At 41.5% G+C, this 20,066-nt stretch overlaps 1 protein-coding gene across 5 annotated transcripts in view; it reads right to left on the bottom strand.

Moving 5' to 3' along the window:
- The window catches only part of LOC120524030 (mitochondrial ornithine transporter 1-like), a 45,564-nt gene extending 25,847 nt beyond the window's left edge, over positions 1-19,717 (bottom strand). For 2 of the 5 annotated variants that reach the window (XR_005632734.1, XM_039745836.1), the window contains exons 1-3: positions 11,688-11,728; positions 10,815-10,930; positions 125-264 (exon numbers count right to left, since the gene is read on the bottom strand). Coding sequence is in view for 4 of the 5 variants with exons in the window: in XM_039745836.1 (XP_039601770.1) it covers positions 125-179 (55 nt within the window). In the remaining variant the exon portion in view is untranslated. Of the gene's footprint in view, positions 1-124; positions 265-3,286; positions 3,497-6,452; positions 6,603-10,814; positions 10,931-11,687; positions 11,729-19,500 lie in introns of those variants that run through there. The other 3 variants (XM_039745838.1, XM_039745839.1, XM_039745840.1) reach the window with 3 other exon arrangements.
- Positions 19,718-20,066: the final 349 nt, after the last annotated feature.

The following is a 20,066-nucleotide window of genomic DNA, read 5'->3' as shown; positions in this document are numbered from 1 at the left end:
GGGGGTGCTACACAATATTAGGGAAGTGTTTTTAATGTTGTGGTTGATCGGAGTGCATATGGCATAACTCATTCACTTTACAAACCCAAGGCACACCACTTATTTAATAAATGCTTTTCTTTACCAACTGCTCCAGCAGAGAGGTCGATAACAGCCTGGACAGCAGGATGAGGACTCATTTTATCTTTTGATTTCTGCACAGCCGCTCTCAAATATTACGCAAAACCTGATGAAGTAGTTCTTTCAGGGATTTAAGACAGACTCCTAAAAATCACAAAAATAGAAAAGAACACAATCAATGTCAATGTTCTGCTCATTGCTGTCTTCTGTAGGTAGCTATAGTTTTGCTCTCTACAAAGGAAACATGAATGTAATAAAGATGAATATGCTTTTTCACATAAGTGACCAGTGCTATACAAAAGCTATATTACATATACACATTGTTACAAGCCCCTCAATCAGAATATTTTGTTTTGAAGTTATTTGTACCTACCTTAAAAGAAAACTTGCTTTACACAAAACAGAGAGTTCAGCAAGTAATATATTTAAATGACATAGTATTATATTCATAACACATTTGTGCTTCTAGTCCAAGTTTACAAAGTCAGATCTGAAGCAAGTAATTAACTTTTATGGAACCACATCTCTCTATTATAAAAAAAAAAAAATCATGGGAGGGAGACCAGGGAGACGAGACGTGATCTTCTTGGAAGACAATTTGACATCCTGCGAGACAAGGCAGTGAGACAGAAGGACAGCTGCTGTACAGGATTTTAAATGATCGACAAGCAGAACACGTACCTCGGCAGCAGAAGAACAAAGCCAGCAGCTGATCCATCCGCATCTCCTTAGCATGCGTTCAGCTCCCCTCCCTTCACAATGTGAGCGGGAGAGACGCAAAGTGGCACAAGCGTAGCATGCCTCCAGTGGGGTTGAGCGAAGCAAACGAGACCTGATCATCTCGGAGAGACATTTTAATGACATGCGAGATTAGACATTACAACCTTAGGAAGCAAAACCCGTGAGACGATGACTTTTGCATGTCACGCCCTACATACAAACAATTTAAAACAAGTTCACGGACATCTAACCTCGCAGTTGTTGGAAAGCTTTTGGCAGAAAAACTTCATGTGCTCCCATCTCTTAAAACAACGACAAGCAGAACACGCAGCTCGCCAGCAGGAGCAAGACAGCAGATGATCCGAGTGCATCTCCTTAGCATGTGTTCAGCTCACCCCTTCACAATGCTAGCGGCAGAGACGTGAAGTGGCGAAAGGACAGCTGCTGTACAGGGTTTTAAATGATTGCCGCAAAGTGCGACAGGCAGAACACACGGCTCATCAGCAGCAGCAAAACAGCAGCTGATCTGACCGCATCTCCTTATCGTGCGTTCAGCCACCCCCTTCACATCGTGAGTAGTGTTATATGTCCCACGAGAAAGAGATTTAACCATGCCTGGGGCCAGAAAAAAGGACAAATATTGTTTTTACAAAACTATTAAAGTAAAAGTAAAGTAAAATAATGCATATGTAACAATTCCCATGAAAATAACAATCTCTTTAAATTGTATATCCGGTAAACCAAACCCAGGAGTGGGCGAGCAAAGCGAGCAGGGAGTGGAGCCCCCTAGTTTTCAATAGAATAAAAATGTTCAATAGGAAACTATGCATAAAGGTAATGGTGCCACTCTATTACTGGTTTTGATGTATGAACAACAGTAAATCAAAAAGTAAATTCAATATGAAAATTACGTGGTAACCACAGCGAATGGAAGCTGACATTTGGAATGACTTATGGGTAGTTTGAACACACACAGCGCAGTGCTCTGCTGTTAGTCTAGTTGAAGCTAAGGTCAAATGAACATGGATACTCTGCTATGATATTGCGCCATTGTTGAACAATTTGCTGTAATGAGATTTCTTTGAGCAGAGTAAGTGAAACCTGCTGAACCTCACAAGACGATGTTGGCTCAGTGCATAAGTTGAAACAGCAGGACTCAACGAGAAGTTTATGAATGGGTAGAAAGGTTTAAACTGGGAAGAACATGTGTAACTGGCAAAGCTCAATAATGTTGACCATCAACATCACTCACACAAACCTACATCGACATGGCAAATGCCATCATCAGAGAAGTCTGACGGATTACACTGTCCACTGTTGCTGCTCATTTGGATATCAGCTATGGATCTGCACATGCCACAGTATATGATGGCTTGGGGTACTATGAATGAATACCCAAACAGCTTGCTGATCTACACAAGCCAACATCCTTCTCGCTTGAACGAGATTAGTAAGAAGGGCAAAAAGAAAGTTGGAGGTTAAAGGGACATGAGAGAGAAAAGGCAGGATTCAGACACAAGCCAGTGTGAAGAGGAGTGGAGGCAGACTGCCAAGAAGACAGTCCCAGGACAGGAGTGTGCTGCTGCTGTTCAAGAGGGGACTGAGAGCTGCTCCTTCTGAGCGATTTGGAGAATGAGAGGAGCCGATCGCCCCAGGAGGGCTCCCATGTAAGGTAGAGTAGTGGCAACAGGAGACCAAGGCAGCAAGGCTCCACTCCTCTGGTGTTCTCTTCTGTTCACAAATCTTCTATATTAGATCCCACAATGCATCTACTCCCTCTTCTCCTAAACCGTTCCATACTTCTGCTAAAATTTCATCTGGTCGTGTTGCCTTTCCATTATTCATTTTTTTCAGTGCCTCCTTTACCTTCTCCCTCCTTATTCTTTGTGCTAGCCCTTCATTTGGGACTCCATTCCAAATGAATACCACCCTTGGATTTCCACTTTGACTTTTTCCTTTAATTGAAATAAGCTGATCTGTGTTTTCTACTCAACAAAATGAAGCTTATCACGGTGCCAGAGAGAGGCAACATGTTGCATATTATACTCACTGTACTCTGTACACACACACACACACACACACAAATACTACTACTATTTCAAAATGCTTGAAAATGCAGGTGCTGTTGGACCGATCTGTTGAGGCTGTGATGCTGTGTTTACAATGTTGTTACTCGGTTGGTTGCTCCATCTCTGTGTTGCTACCATGCAGCTCCACACCTGTTAACAGAAACAATCTCAACATCTCTCTAAAATGACAATAGACTCAATTAGATCATCATTCATCTGGAAATTTAATCTGACCGCACATTCAAAAAGGCAACTCTACGAAAATTAAAAGCAGAAGGTGGCATGGCACTACCTAACTTTCAATCTTACTACTGGCTAACAAATATACATACTATAATATCTTGGACATCTGAAGAAATTCATGAATTCACACTCACCTGACTTGCAGTGGAAAGCAAATCCTATTCTTAAGCTTCCTTGTATGCCCCACTCTGTGGTCCAATCAGTACCAACTATCATCAAGGTACCAGCAGTCCAGTCGTCCACTTGATGGAACCAATGCAGGACACACTCCAAGGTAGGGAAGGATGCTCTTATCTGTTTTTAGTATACACGATAATCACCTTTTTCAAACCTTCTCAGACCTACTCAGTGTTTAATTTCTGGAATATGATAGGGATTAAGGCACTTAAGGCCTTTATGCAAACAGCGCATTTACAGCTTATTAACAATTATGCTAATGATTGTTTCCAGCTACATACTTTTTTGCATTATGCAAATTAGAAATTTTGTTAAAAATGTACAAACCTGGCACCGATACTAACCTTAAATGCCATACTGGTTAGTCATAATAATGACTCAGATAGCATTTCAACAAATATTAATATATTTAAACAAAAATCAACCTTTCAAAGATCCTAAGGAACAGTGGAAAAGGGACCTTGAAGTTGGCATCTCAGAAAAAGAGTGGAACTCAGCCATACATTAAATACACTTTAGTTCTAAATGTGCCATACATTCCATAATTTATTTAAACCTCTTTCATTGATGACATCTAACTTGTTTAAAATTGTCCAAAATGTACCCAGGGCAAGACTCAACCTGCGAGTGCTGCCATCTAGCTCCATCTGCACTGGGCCATGTGTTCTGGGAATAAACTAAATTAACTTAATTTTGGTCCAAAATTTTTACCGACATCTCAGACAGCCTCAGTGTTACAATCAATCCTAATCCACGAGTGGTAATGTTTAGTGCACTCCTTGATGGCATTAAGGTGCAGAGTTAACTCGATTGTAAAAGTCGACACCACACAACTAGCACTTATCTGCTCAATTGGAAGAAGCACGACCAACCTTGTATAACTCAGTGGGTAAACCTTGTTCTTCATTATCTCAAATTAGAAAAAAAAAACACATTCTCTCTTAGAGAAAATGTCCAAAACTTTTTAAAAATATGGCAAAAATGACAAAAACATCCTAGCATTTTATGCCACATTTTCATTCAAACGATGTGCCTCAAAGAGCTCTTTACAAGATGTCAAAGAACTAAAGAATAATAATGCATAAAACAGTACACAAAATACACACTTAAATAAGACAGATATATAATTAAGAGAAATAAATTCCTTAAATATATAATTGCTTTTTCAAGTCTCTAAGTGACAGTCCGATGATAAGGTCAGTTGGCCAGGGTGGAGAAAAACACCGAAAAAAAGAAATAATAACGCATGCTGGCCCATGATGCACTTTTGTATGCTATTAATTAATTATATTTATAATAAAATGTCAGATTTTTTTTTTTTTTGCTCATGTCCCATCTTCTTTTTCCTCTGGGCTGAGGTTCAATAGAATTTTATTTACTTTTTTTTCCTTTTGTTTTCTCTGTATTTGTTTTGAAGTAAATGGATGTATGGGGCAGCACGTGGCACAGTGGTAGAGCTGCTGCCTCGCAGTTAGGAGACCTGGGTTTGCTTTCCAGGTCCTCCCTGCATGGAGTTTGCATGTTCTCCCCGTGTCTGCGTGGGTTTACTCCCACAGTCCAAAGACATGCAGGTTAGGTGCATTGGCGATCCGAAATTGTCCCTAGTGTGTGCTTGGTGTGTGTGTGTGTGTGCCCTGCCCGGGATTTATTCTTGCCTTGCCCCCTGTGCTGACTGGAGACTGAAATCTCTCTAAATGTGTCATTTTTGCCAAATACAGTTAAAAAATGTGAAATCTTTGGGCAACTTAGCTATTAGACAACCAAACAAGCTTGATAGACTGAATGGACTCCTCTCGTTTAACAAAATTCTTTTGTCTGTAGGGTTAATATTGTCAAATGTTCAGAGTGCAGTAAAATTTGTATTACTGACTTACCTGGAAACTTCTGTGTTCCTTATCGGAAATAATTACCTTAATTTAAACTTTGAATTCTAATAGAATGTATAATTAAAATATTCACTCCAGTTAGATTTTTCTACATTTTAGTGTAACAGCATGAGAAATGTGTTGTACTTAACTGTGCTATTCTTTTTCTAAGTTAACCAGGTGGCCAATAATAACTGAAACAATAACTGAAAATAATAATTAAAAGATAACTGAAGTGTGTAAACCAGGACATTTAAAAATATTTTACATTTTTAATACATTCATTAACCTTTTGAGTTTGTTTTACTAACTACCAGATTGCAGAAAAGTAAAGGGCATGGGGCAAAAAAGTAACAGGGTGTTAGTCCATCACAGGGCAGACTAATAAAGATAACGAAAGTGAGCCTGTTTAAACATTTCAACTCACACAGCATCTAATCAGACAAGTTAAATAAGAATCAAATAAAGGCTCAAGTGCAGTTAGGACACAGCTCTGTATCCCACTATTTTTTAGACTTTTAACTGCAGCTGTGAAGTACTTTGAACCCACAAAAATGACTTCATACGAATTATGACAATGTTAATATAAACGATCCTTCATTATGAAGAATGTGGCAACAAGCAGTGAAGTGACAGAGTGTGTCAGTTTCAATTCTGCAATCCAGTTGCTTGCCGAAAATCTTGAATTTATTTCAGGCTGCCCTTCGCCGGATTATGAGTTTGCTAAATACATTTCTATTTGTCTATCCATCTATATTTGGTGGCATACAATCGTAAAAGCAAAATGCATTTTACCTTGTCCTTGCCTTCTGTCTTTATCACAAGCACAGTCTTACATCATTCTTGCCAAGTTTAGTAAATTCTTCCTCTACAACTACAGCATATATATCAGAGATCTTGCATCTTATTACTTTCATTAGACGTTTTAAAGTAGCACAACATTTCCAGAAGGACTGTGTGTCAGTAATAAAAACGAACACATCAGCGGCGTGTGTAAGGCGATCGCGAAAAGTCTGGAGGGCTCGTCAAAGCACGTGGAACATTTGGGACAGGTCTGGCGGTCACCAACAGGTCATCAGCACCTGCGCACTGGATTGGACACCTCGCCGATTTCTTTTCCAAGCCGCCTGATGCACCCTAAATCAAGCAGGGGCACATTCCACATCCACGTTAAATGCATGAAATCAACCGGCCAAGTTCATTGTCGCGGAACACACTTGAGTTTGCCAACGTCACACTCACAATAACACCCACTTACCGCTGCGTCCGTGCCGTGCACTCAGGTTAGTCAGAATGGCAGGCTGTGGTGGGCAGGATCGCGTACAGGGACGTCCGGGCAGTTTTGCATGTTCATCCTCTTCCCACTAAAGCTCCATCATCCGTATGTTATTTTACTGGCAGAGGAAATCACCGCGGCCCGGGCTAGGCAACTCCTCTGGGTCATAGCGCTAGTTGGTTCCAGTGACAGTATGACGCAATAGAGCCTCTGAAATCAAATCCCTCCAGTCATTTGGCAGTAAATTACCGAGCTGGAAGAAGCACATGCCATTGGGCTCTGGAATGGGTAACTGAAACAAAGTTTCAGAAGGTTGCCGTTTCCACCGATTCTTTATCGCCCATGGTAGCGTTAGAGTCTGGGAAATTGGCTAATAGGAAAACTGATTCTAGAAACACAAGTTAACAGTGTTACACACGAATAAAGTCTTAGTGGAACTAACATGGTTTACAGGGCATACTAGGCTAGTATGACTGCTGATGAATTGGCTTGAAAAACACTGAACAAAGAACACAAAGATTTAGAATTACCATTGAAAAAAATGATATTATTGTAATGTTAATTACAAATGTGTGACCAATAGTATGGCAATACAGCTATAAGAGAAGACATTTCTAACAATTAAATCCAACAGACAAGGATATGGTTGGATTGAAATCAATCAAGGAGAGAAATAGTTATTGTTCATATTAGCAAGCCATAGTCCATCCATCCATCTTCTTCCGCTTATCCGAGGTTGGGTCGCGGGGGCAGCAGCTTAAGCAGAGAGGCCCAGACTTCCCTCTCCCCGGCCACTTCTTCCAGCTCTTCCGGAGAATCCCATGCGTTCCCAGGCCAGCCGGAGACATAGTCCCTCCAGCGTGTCCTGGGTCTTCCCAGGGGCCTCCTCCCGGTTGGACGTGCCCGGAACACCTCACCAGGGAGGCGTCAGGAGGCATCCTGATCAGATGCCCGAGCCACCTCATCTGACTCCTCTCGATGCGGAGGAGCAGCGGCTCTACTCTGAGCCCCTCCCGGATGACTGAGCTTCTCACCCTATCTTTAAGGGAAAGCCCAGACACCCTGCGGAGGAAACTCATTTCAGCCGCTTGTATTCGCGATCTCGTTCTTTCGGTCACTACCCATAGCTCATGACCATAGGTGAGGGTAGGAGCGTAGATCGACTGGTAAATTGAGAGCTTTGCCTTACGGCTCAGCTCCTTTTCACCACGACAGACCGATGCAGAGCCCGCATCACTGCGGATGCCGCACCGATCCGCCTGTTGATCTCACGCTCCATTCTTCCCTCACTCGTGAACAAGACCCCGAGATACTTGAACACCTCCACTTGGGGCAGGATCTCTCCCCAACCCTGAGAGGGCACTCCACCCTTTTCCGCTGAGGACCATGCTCGGATTTGGAGGTGCTGATTCTCATCCCAGCCGCTTCACACTCAGCTGCGAACCGATCCAGAGAGAGCTGAAGATCACGGCCTGATGAAGCAAACAGGACAACATCATCTGCAAAAGCAGTGACCCAATCCTGAGTCCACCAAACCGACCCCTTCAACACCCTGGTTGCGCTTAGAAATTCTGTCCATAAAAGTTATGAACAGAATCGGTGACAAAGGGCAGCCCTGGCGGAGTCCAACTCTCACTGGAAACGGGCTCGACTTACTGCCGCAATGCGGACCAAGCTCTGACACCGGTTGTACAGAGACCGAACAGCTCTTATCAGGGGTCCGTACCCATACTCCGAGCACCCCCACAGGATTCCCGAGGGACACGGTCGAATGCCTTTCCAAGTCCACAAAACACATGTAGACCGGTCGGGCAAACTCCCATGCACCCTCCAGGACTCTGCTAAGGGTGAAGAGCTGGTCCACTGTTCAGCGACCAGGACTAAAACCACACTGTTCCTCCTGAATCCGAGGTTCACTATCCGACGGACCCTCCTCTCCAGAACCCCGAATAGACTTTTCCAGGGAGGCTGAGGAGTGTGATCCCTCTATAGTTGGAACACACCCTCCGTCCCCTTTTAAAGAGGGGACCACCACCCCGGTCTGCCAATCCAGAGGCACTGTCCCGATGTCCATGCGATGTTGCAGAGACGTGTCAACCAAGACAGTCCTACAACATCCAGAGCCTTAAGGAACTCCGGGCGATCTCATCCACCCCGGGCCCTGCCACCAAGGAGTTTTTGACCACCTCGGTGACTTCAGTCCCAGAGATGGGAGAGCCCACCTCAGAGTCCCCAGGCTCTGCTTCCTCATTGGAAGGCATGTTAGTGGGATTGAGGAGGTCTTGAAGTACTCCTCCCACCACCCACAACGCCCCGAAGTCGAGGTCAGCAGCGCACCATCCCCACTATATACGGTGTTGACACTGCACTGCTTCCCTCCTGAGACGCCGGACGGTGGACCAGAATCTCCTCGGCCGTCCAAAGTCGCTCTCCATGGCCTCTCAAACTCCTCCCATGCCCGAAGTTTTGCCTCAGCAACAACCGGCCGCGTTACCTATCAGCTGCCTCCAGAGACCCACAGGACAAAAAGTCCTATAGGACTCCTTCTTCAGCTTGACGGCATCCCTCACCGGTGTCCACCAACGGGTTCGGGATTGCCGCCACGACAGGCACCGACCACCTTGCGGCCACAGCTCCGTCAGCCGCCTCAACAATAGAGGCACGGAACATGGCCCATTCGACTCAATGTCCCCACCTCCCTCGGGGCGGGTTGAAGTTCTGCCGGAGGTGGGAGTTGAAGCTACTTCTGACAGGGGACTCTGCCAGCCGCTCCCAGCAGACCCTCACAACACGCTTGGGCCTACCAGGTCTGACCGCATCTTCCCCACCATCGAAGCCAACTCACCACCAGGTGGTGATCAGTTGACAGCTCCGCCCCTCTCTTCACCCGAGTGTCCAAGACATATGGCGCACGTCCGGCGACACGACCACAAAGTCGATCATCGACCTGAGGCCTAGGGTGTCCTGGTGCCAAGTGCACATATGAACATCCTTATGCTTGAACATGGTGTTCGTTATGGACAATCTTTGACGAGCACAGAAGTCCAATAACAAAACACCGCTCGGGTTCAGATCGGGGCCATTCCTCCCAATCACGCCCTTCCAGGTCTCACTGTCATTGCCCACGTGAGCATTGAAGTCTCCCAGCAAAACGAGGGAATCCCCAGAAGGTATGCCCTAGCAAGCCATAGTTTAACACTTAATTAATGGACAGATAGTGTCGGTTTCCACTTGGTTTTCTGCTTCTTTAAATAAATCTGATGGGAAATGCATTATTAATCATTTGTAAAATCTATACATCCATTATCCAACGCGCTATATCCTAACACAAGGTCACGGGGGTCTGCTGGAGCCAATCCTAGCCAACACGGGGCACAAGGCAGGAACAAACCCCGGGCAGGGCGCCAGCCCACCGCAGGACACACACACACACACCAAGCATACACTAGGAGCCACTGTGCCGTCCCATTTGTAAAATCAATACTTGCATTTTACCCAAAAGCTTGCCACAGTGCTCTGTACCTGCACTCAGTGAAGAGTGGTATACAAAAATGAACTTAACTGAACTGATTTAAATTGAATAATTGATAGATTTTGGTTAAGACATTGTGGACTAAATCAGTATTTATAATATCCTAGCCGTTCCCCACAGCTCCACCCGCGCAGTAGTGACACAGGGCAGACTTTAAAAATCAATAAACAAAAGGTATCACTAGCTAAGCAGAAACAAGTTACGCTCCAAAACACAAAAGTAGACCGACTCCCCACACCTGATGTCACGCTTCCCCCTACCCTCGGCCCACAGCCTCTGTTTCGGATTAACGCAAATATATCGCTCCTGCAAGGGGAACTATGATTCTTAGCATGATGAGAGAAGTCGCAAAATCAACTGGAATGTTCAAGCAAATTCTAGAAAAAAAACCTGATCTAAATCCCTGAAGTAGTTCTCTTTCACTGTACAGCTGTACAAAATAAAAACAATACACCAATCTTGCACAAAATGCTGAAATAAATGTGTCATCTTTACCTTTATGCCTTTTGGTGATCAGTTCATCTTCTGCCCACTTAAATATTCACAGTAACAGACATTTTACCCAAGGGGGTCCAGACATTTGCATGCCGCTGGTCAAAATCACATAGCAGGTCACATTCACACACGCACCCTAGGACTAATTCCGTTTGATAATCTGCCAAAGGATATAAATTGAGTAATCCTGCATGCCAAAGGAAGAACATGCAAACTTAGTATGACATAATCAGACTAGCAATCAAACTAAGGCCTGAGAAGCTGTGAGACAGGCCTAGAATCATATACTAAAATAAAAAAATACTAAATTTACTTACCAAACTGATTGTGTCTTTAAGCTCTCATTCCTCTTTGCTTTGCCATAGTTAGTTCCATTAAGCACCGCTTTACTGAAAGTTGCTTGTATTACATTATGTGTGCATCCTTAGAACAGCTGAAATACAAAACGGATTTTAAAACAACATGTCTATTACTGTGGAAGTTATATTTTTAATTTATTTTACAGATGTCATTTTTAAGATTATTATTCTGCTATTCAAATGAAATTTTTGCATTATTCCATGTTCTAAACTCAGAATTCAGTTAAGGGGTGTGGGCACAACTCTGAGCACATTCATGCAGACAGACACTTTAAAAATGATTATCATCCGAGTTTACACAACGTGTTACATATCTGCTTCCTGCACAGCCAAAGAACAGAACAACAGAAATTACACATTTTAATATGATTAAGAAACATCCGTGCTTCTAGGAAGAAACCAAACCTTCTTAGTAATCCCAAACATTCATTTTCTGAATCTTCTTTGTTGGAGAGCTAGGCCTACCCTGGATGTGTCACACCCATGAAAACAGCCAACCCAGGATGGGTCGCCAGTTCAAATATAACACCCACTCAAACTAACACGGCCAATTAAGAGTCCACAAGTAGTGAAACATACATCTTTGGGAGAAAAAAGAAGTGCGCATGTTAAAACGCATGTGGACTTGGGGAGAACGGCAAACTGAACTCTGTGGAGATGGCAAGAGTCCAGTAAACGGAATCTATGAGCTGTGAGGCAGCAGAGCAGCTCGAGCTACTGTGCTACTGTCTAAAGAATAGGTGTTTCATAAAATGAATTGTATAAGAAAGACATTTTAATTACAGTATGTAACATTCATTGATTAATTGATTTACATCATAAATAATGTACCTCAATATGTTAATACCAGTAACGGCGCACGTGCAGGGATACTCTTGACTTGAGCATTCCTAGTTTTCATCCTCTTTCTCTGCACATTTCGCATTCGTTTGCTCAGAGGTTGATGTGCTTGCTGCTTACTGAGCAGTTCTTCTTTTCTCCACCCTAGCAGCCTGCTTCTTCTCTTCTTTCATCGGCATCATTTTGCGTTAAAAATGATTAAGTCCGTGTTTGTGTTGCAATTACTTAGTACATTTTCCTTAATTTTTCAATTAAACTGGCACTTAAGTCTTCAATCTGCTTCAAGAATGATGTAAGATATGAAGAGGTAGGTTTGATGGTGAAGGAGGTAAGAATGCACCGTATGCATGTACGCATGCACCGCCCTGCTGGCTACTGCCGAGAGTTGATTCTACAATAAAATAAAATAAAAATAAAAATAGAAATAAAAATCATCACCTGAAAGCGGATAGTAGACGTCATGTAGTATATGCGTACCAAATTTCAGGTCAATAGTTCAAACGGTTTGCGAGCTATGGGCGATTCAAAATCCTGGACAGACAAACAAACAGCCACAGTAGAGTATTATATATCAAGATCTTTCCAATAAGGTAAAGGTATTGTTGCACCAGAAAACATTTTAATCAAATGATTTAAGGCGTTATGATAAAGAAGTGAATCTTTAAGTTCTTCTTGAATGTCGCATATCTAACATCATTTTTATTCAGCAACCCAATTACTTCATTTTCAAGGTACAAGGTTCAAGTAGCTGTGAATTTAAGACAAAAGGCAACTCTGGAAAGGAAACTAGTATTGTCAAATATTATCTTTTGAAGTAAACCATTATTCAAAGGAGTGGCCTAGTAGTTATTAGCTAGGGTGGCAGACTGTAAATCATGAACGCATTGATGGATTAACTAGAGGCAGTACCTTATCTAGCCAGAACTTCAATCGCAAAAACATGGAAATGACTTTACAGCACACTTGTATGTTAGAAAGTGTTTTGGATAAAAAATATTACACATATGAGCTATAATCAATACTGTACACCCGGCCTATTCAAATGGCGGCCTGCAGGTTCAACCAGAAACGCAGAGAAAAAATGAGAAAAAACACATTTACCAAGCCTTCAGAAATTCTTATATTAATTCCTAGAGTAGTACAGACCATGAATGTAAACTCCATGTAGCCTAGCAACATTCAACCCACAATGCACTGCGTTGCTGTGTATCTAGAGGTGGTGGTAGTAGTCTATACGATACACTGAATTTTTTTTTGGAGATGTTATGCACCAGTACATTGTACCAGCCCCTCTGCCTTGACCGCTGGTCGTGGCATCAACTACATATTAAATGATTCTGTAATCAATTGTGTGCTGAGTCTTAGTCGTATTCCAGTTTCATCAGGAGAGTGCAAACAGGCATTTTCGCAAATTAATCTCATTGTAACTCCAATGAGAGCCTTGTTACTGACAAGCACGGTTTCCGCAATTGTCTTCACATGATTGTTTAGCCCTCCACTTGCACACTTCGATCCTGCGGATTCATGGCTGTTAAGAGGACAACGATCAGCCACTGACAACTGACACAAGAACAAACAAGAAAGACTGCAATTGATGAAAACATGCAAAAAGTTAGGAATTTTCTTTAAAACTCAGTAAAATTAAGCACTGATTGCTTTGTGGGATTACATAACAACTTGTTTGTAGAATGCAGAGCTCATTATTAACCTGCTGTTAATATTCTTTGATTTTGGAAGTTCTGTGTTTGTAATTTTTTAACTATCAACCATGATATTATGTGGTACACCTGCACAGCTGGCACATTGGAAATGCCACTGCTTCACAATAAGGAGATCATGGGTTTGTGTCTCGGGTCCTTACTGCGTGGACTACAAAGCACTTTGAGTAGTGAGTAAAGCACTATATAAAGGTAAGGAATTATTACATTTTTTATCAATTTCAAATTTTAAAAATTATGTTTTTTCACCAAATAAACAAAACATGTAGCTCTATGACTCTCAGCCACTATATGCCTTCACAGTATGTCAAACTTAATCCAAACATAATATATGTGTACCGCCACCATTTTGCTTACAGAAAAGGCAGTGCTAATCAAACATGGTGATTTAAAATGAACCTGTGGTCCCTTATTGTGCAGGAACGTTGTATTCGTGTGTGTCAGCTACTGTCATCACTTGTTATGGGTTTGTGCACCGACATGATTCACAGCCAAAGGTCAGATTGCTTTGATAGTACTTTTTATGCTGTCAAATGCATCTTCTGATGGGTCAGGGTCATATATGACCAAAATATTTATTGTTTTCAAAAGGTAAACAAGTGTTATTGCTCATACTGTGCATTATTTAGTTTTTATGCACTTTGAGATGTGCCTAGGTCAGATATGACCAAAATGATTATTTTGTTATTTGAAAAGTTGAATGAAAGTCTTGCACCTACCTCAGATTCTGTTCAGTTATATCTTTGTTATTGTTTTTTATTTACTTTTTGATGTGCCTGTGTCAGATGTGACCAAATTTAAAAGGGAAACAATGCATAAAACTTTACTTGGTTTTCAAGTAAAGAAAAGGTCCAAAGAAAAGCGACTAGGCTGAGTCCAGGGCTACAGGAGTTAAATTATGAGGAAAGATTAAAAGAGCTGAGACTTTACAGTTTAGGCAAAAGAAGCTTAAGAGGAGACATGATTGAAGTGTTTAAAATTATGAAGGGAATTAGTCCAGTGGATCGAGACTGTTATTTTAAAATTAGTTCATCACGAACACAGGAACACAGTTGGAAACTTGTTAAGGGTAAATTTCGCACAAACATTAGGAAGTTTTTCTTTACACAAAGAACGATAGACACTTGGAATAAGAGACCAAGTAGTGTGGTAGACAGTAAGACGTTAGGGACTTTCAAAACTCGACTTGATGTTTTTTTGGAAGAAATAAGTGGATAGGACTGGCAAGCTTTGTTGGGCTGAATGGCCTGTTCTCATCTAGAGTGTTCTAATGTTCAATATACTGTATTCATTTGTGTTGGTTTCAAATTTGTTATTACCTGCTGCTTACCGGTTGCCGGTAAAATGTCTGGCCCAGCTAAATTTCTTGGTTTGAAAATCTGGCCCAAATGAATTGGTACTTGAGTACATCCTATTCAGGAGCCTAAAGAGTGACATTTTTAGCATTCTGTATAACAAATGTTTAATGAAAACACTTGGATAAAACTTATTATACATATACTGTAAAATACAATCAAAACTGAACACCTTATTCAGGGGCCTAAAACATTTTAACACAGTGCTTTGGTCATTCTATAATTGAAATACTGCAAATGTAACATTTGAGACATTCATTAAATCCCTGAAAATCAAATCACTTATTCTAAACATTTTTGCCAGTCTTCTGGGTAAAAACTGTAAATACAGCATGTGACATTTTTAGTTATATTTAATTACATTTTCCATTATTGTTGTCACATATGCTTCAAAATGTAGTTTGAGACACCCTTATGTGGAGTTTTATCATGTTGTACAGCCTTGTACAACTTTTTGTACAAATCACTTCATATTGCAAAGATGTTTTGCTGAATATTTGCTTCCAATATGGTATATTGCATTCTATATTTTGTATTAAAATTTCATTACATATTTTTCTTCACATATACTACATAAACTAGGCCACAGGCTCTCAGTGTTTTGGACTGAGGACCACTCTGTCAATGTCAAAGATATGAAGGACAACCTATAGCCAAATTCCACTTTACAATTATAATTCTTTTTGTTGCACGTGGAAAGTAAACTTTGACACACAAATGCAGATACTACGTTAGTAAGCCTGAAAAGGGCTCTTTATCAGAAAGGACCTCCTTAATTTAAGTGTTGATATTATTCCTGCCGTTATGTCCTTGGAAGGTGACCTAAGAAAGAAAACAAAAAAACCAGCAGAAACAAAACTGTTAGAATCCTACTGCTCCTCACTCCTTTTCTAAGTCGCAAGCTAATTCTTGTCCTACTATTCTATGTGTACCATGCCAGCTCAGAGAACGGTATTGGGATGGGAAGAAGTAGCGCTGAATTCAAAGATGTTATCATCTGCAAGAAAGTCAGACAGGGAGTCCTGTGAACAGTGTCTTAGATCTGTTTCTCTTTCATGGGGTCATATTAGTGAGTTGGTTCTTCTAAAAAAGATGACTACGTCAGCCCAAGAACCACTGAACCACAATTTAACAAACACAGCTTTAAGACACCTATATGGCAGACTTTTTCCACCACACAAGAGAATCATGTCCTATTATTATTTTTAATAAAAGTGAATTAAGACTTCTTGTGGTTTCTGCAGCCCATTTAGGGGTTCTCCTTTAAGGGTGAATGAAGAACACTAAAATATTGAAAACAAGCATTCATTACATTTACTTAATCTGATGTTTTAAACAAAGCACCTTACAGATCGCAATCTCTTATATATATTTCTTTTCTGGTTTGTCCTGCTTCCACTGCAAAACCGGTCCCGCCCACACGCAGCCGACATGGCATTTCTCGATTCCTATTCGTCCACTTCCAAACCCTTTCCCGAGCTGCCAGTGGCTCCTCTTCAAAATCGGTCCCGCCGCCACGCAGCCGACACGGCATTTGCATCTATCCCATAGGCAACTCCTGTAAACAAATTTCCACGCTCAATATGAATTCCGATCCTATGGTTTACCCACTTTTATTCTCTTACGGGAGACATTGGCTGGCACAAAAGATTTACAACATGTTCCCGATAAAAGAACCGGCAAACGAATAAGGCTTACTCAATGCCAATATTACGCGTACAGATTAGCAATGAGGAATACATTTAGTATTTTGCACTCCAGCGGCAAACTGTTCCAACAGTACGTCGTAGATGCATATGTTAAAACAGAGGGCGCACGTCTCAGCTATCTCAGATTACATCAACAAGGTCTGAGCATGGAACAATACAAAGGACTATCAGACGCGCTGCAAGAAAACGCTGAAAATAACAACGAACGTGTAGGCAAAATGATCATATTACCGTCCACATTTCCAGGAAGTCCAAGATACATGCAACAAAACTATCAGGATGCCATGGCCATAGTATGTAAATACGGAAAGCCTCATTTATTTATCACTTTCACATGTAATCCTGCTTGGCCGGAAAATCTACATGCACTGTCAGATACCCAAAGACCAGAGCACAGACCTGATATTATAGTATGAGTCTTTTGGATTAAGCTGTGGGAATTACTTAGAGACATTCTACAACAACATCTTTTTGGGGTTATTATTGATTATATTTACAGAGTCGAATTTCAAAAGCGCGACCTTCCTCGTGCCCACATGCTGTTTACTCTTCACAATAATTCTAACAACCAGTCTTCAGCCACGGTCAGTTGTACGTGGCTTTTTCTAGGGTTAGATCTTTTGACTCATTATCGGTCGTCTCCACCAAAACACCTATTCATAACTGCGACTTTCATGAAGTATTTATTTCTTCTTGATTTCTGAATTCCTTTCTCACCGTTTTCCGTTCCTATTCTTACACTGCCATATGCTATGGCGGGCGTCGGCTGGTAAGTTATAATAGTTCAGTCATTCTAAAACTGGAGAATTTGCCATTTAAGTCACTTGTTTAGCATAATCACACAGAAAATTACTGATAAGGACTAATCCAGCGGCCTTACCACTCCTTGCCAATGACAAGAACCTGCCATTCTTTAAAATATTTTGGCTTTAAGAGGTATACATCAATCTACTTTTTAAACCTTTTCAGGTTAATTCTGGCTCAATAATATTACTTCAGCCATGAATAAAGTCTTGGTTGACGAACTCCCGTTCTTGAGGGCCGCAGTGGCTGCAGGCTTTCAGTTTAATGATCTTCTTAATTAGTGACCAGTTTTTTTTTTCTGCTAATTAACTTCTTCCACCTTAGTTTTGATCAGCTTGACTCAGGCCCCTTAGTTGTTTCTTTTTCCTTAATTAGCAGCCAAATAATAAGGAGACACGAAACATGCCGCCACATGACCAGCTCACCTGTGGCTGTCACACAATAACTGAAAATAAAGAAAGGTGAAGGTCTCAAAACTTTTTGATGGTGTTTTAAGAAAATCAACAGTTCGAGAAATGTCTGCAGAAGTGGCAGAATGAGAGCAGTAACAAGCTGTGGAATTAAATAACAGGTTTAAACACCAGCAAGAACTGACTTCTCATTAAGAAACTGGTTACAATGAAATTGGTTGGACTTTGACATTCCAGTTTAGCTGGTTATCTGTTGCTCATTTTACATCTCATTTCTGTTTGGCTGTCATTTATTGAAGAAAAGAATCAATTCAGAGGACTGAACTTTTAAAAACAGGGCTATTCAAATGAAAGGAAAAGAAGTTAATGAGCAATGAAAACTGGTCACTGATTAGGAAAAGGGTTAGAATAAAAACCTGCAGCCACTGCTGCCCTCCAGGCTTGGAGAACGACACCCATGAATGAAGTACTAATTCTAGTTTTACGGTCTGCAACATCAGCATCACGTACATTGTATTCTGTAACCACAGTAACCACCATAGTGGTTCTATGCATATTAAACTTAACATTTAGTCCTTTTTGCATTGGTTTGGACATGTGCAGAGGAGAGATGCTGAGTATATTGGGAAAAGGATGTTAAGGATACAGCTACCAGGTAAGAGGAAGGCCTAAGAGAAGGTTTATGGATGTGGTGAGAGAGGACATGCAGGTGCTGGGTGTAACAGAACAAGATGCAGAGGACAGAAAATTATGGAAGATGATGATCCACTGTGGCAACCCCCTAACAGGAGCAGCCAAAAGAAGACTTTTGGGCTCCAGTTCTTGACTCCTTTTCATGTGCCCTTCAAGAAGAAATATATTTATATTATTATTACTTACTATTTGGCGGACACCTTTATCCATAAGAACAAAAGAAATCTGATAAACGAGAGGAGACCATTAAGTCCATCAAGCTAATTAGATAATAGCTAAGCTGTCCCAATATCTCACACAGACTTTTTTTTTCTTAAAGGTGACTTCCAAAATTTGAGAGCTGCAATTGGATACATTTCTTTTGTTTTTTTTTTTTTCCAGTTGAAGCACAAGCAGGTGAAGTGACTTACTCATGGTCACACTGTGTTAGTCTTAGAGTTGGGGACCCCTGATGTAGTATGTGGACCGTAAGAAAAACTGTGTCAGAACTTTGTTGCATTCAGCAGGATCTGAACTCACAGCCTCAGGATTTGAAATCCAAAGCCATAACCACCACGCCACACTGCAGTCTATGGCACAGTTCTTGCTATACAACTATTGTTTTCTTATACTTTAGGTCTTCACTTTTTGGATTTCATTTCAGTTTTATAGAGTTGCAGGGAAATTATATTTTACTTCTGTCTATTTGAACTTCAACATTACTTAGCAAATCAGGTATTAGCAGCATCATCTTATAGGGCAGTATTAAAATTAATAAACAATACAGCTCATGCAAAAATGTACAAAAATATACACAATTCATATTCTGTTAAGCAGTTTTGTCGAGATGCTCCGATTGAAAAGTTCATGCACACAAAATTCCAAAATGGTGTTTTTGTTCTGTTCTTGTGCAGTATAATGCTGAAGAACGGGGCTCCCCTGATAATGTGACACCGTTAAAAACACTCCCATTTCATTTAAAGAACAGCATCTCAATCATGCAGCCTTATAATATTCATTAAGTTTCCAGTCGAATGGTAATTTAGGACCTGGACGGGAGGCGACAATACTCGTTACTGACTGATGCAACCTCACCTCTGCCGACCCGAGGCTCCAATATAACTGCGCAGACTTACAAGAAATTCCGGTCCCTGTCAGCGCAAGCTGACTCCTTAAACGTTGATGCCTTTGGTGTGTAAGGAAAACACATTTAAAAACATTTTCTCCTTCGTTTGAAGCGCTTCAAGGTCAGGGCAATTTGGGCAGCCACAGATCTTAACCCCGAGCACGCGCAAAAGATAAATCCAGCCGCTGATTACGAGGGCGCGCGCCTAGGAGAAGTCGCCTGGGTGCGTGCTGGAGCGCCGCCAATTACAAAACGCGCGCTGCCTGCTGGGGGTTTGTACGCGCGAATGAGGAAGTGGAGAGACGGATGGAAGCGCGCGTGTCGAAACGGCGCTCCGCACAGCTCAAGGTTGCAGGTTGTAACTGGCAGTGATTTGGAAAGAGCAAGAAAAGGAATTTCAGTGGCAGACCGGAAGGATAAGTTCGGGTTCTTTCAAGCCGAAGACATTTCGTCACAATCGTGGTATTTATTCATTTGCCACAAAGTTATGTTCAGACGTGAAGGGCTTTTTTATATACAGGTAATTTTAAAATACTGCAGCGCCGAGTGCCAGAATGAATCCTACAGGTCATTACA

This window comes from Polypterus senegalus, chromosome 2 (assembly GCF_016835505.1).
Source record: "Polypterus senegalus isolate Bchr_013 chromosome 2, ASM1683550v1, whole genome shotgun sequence".
NCBI lineage: Eukaryota > Metazoa > Chordata > Cladistia > Polypteriformes > Polypteridae > Polypterus > Polypterus senegalus.
The sequence above is the reverse complement of the archived record's forward strand: the minus strand, read 5'-3'. Positions and strand labels throughout refer to the sequence as shown.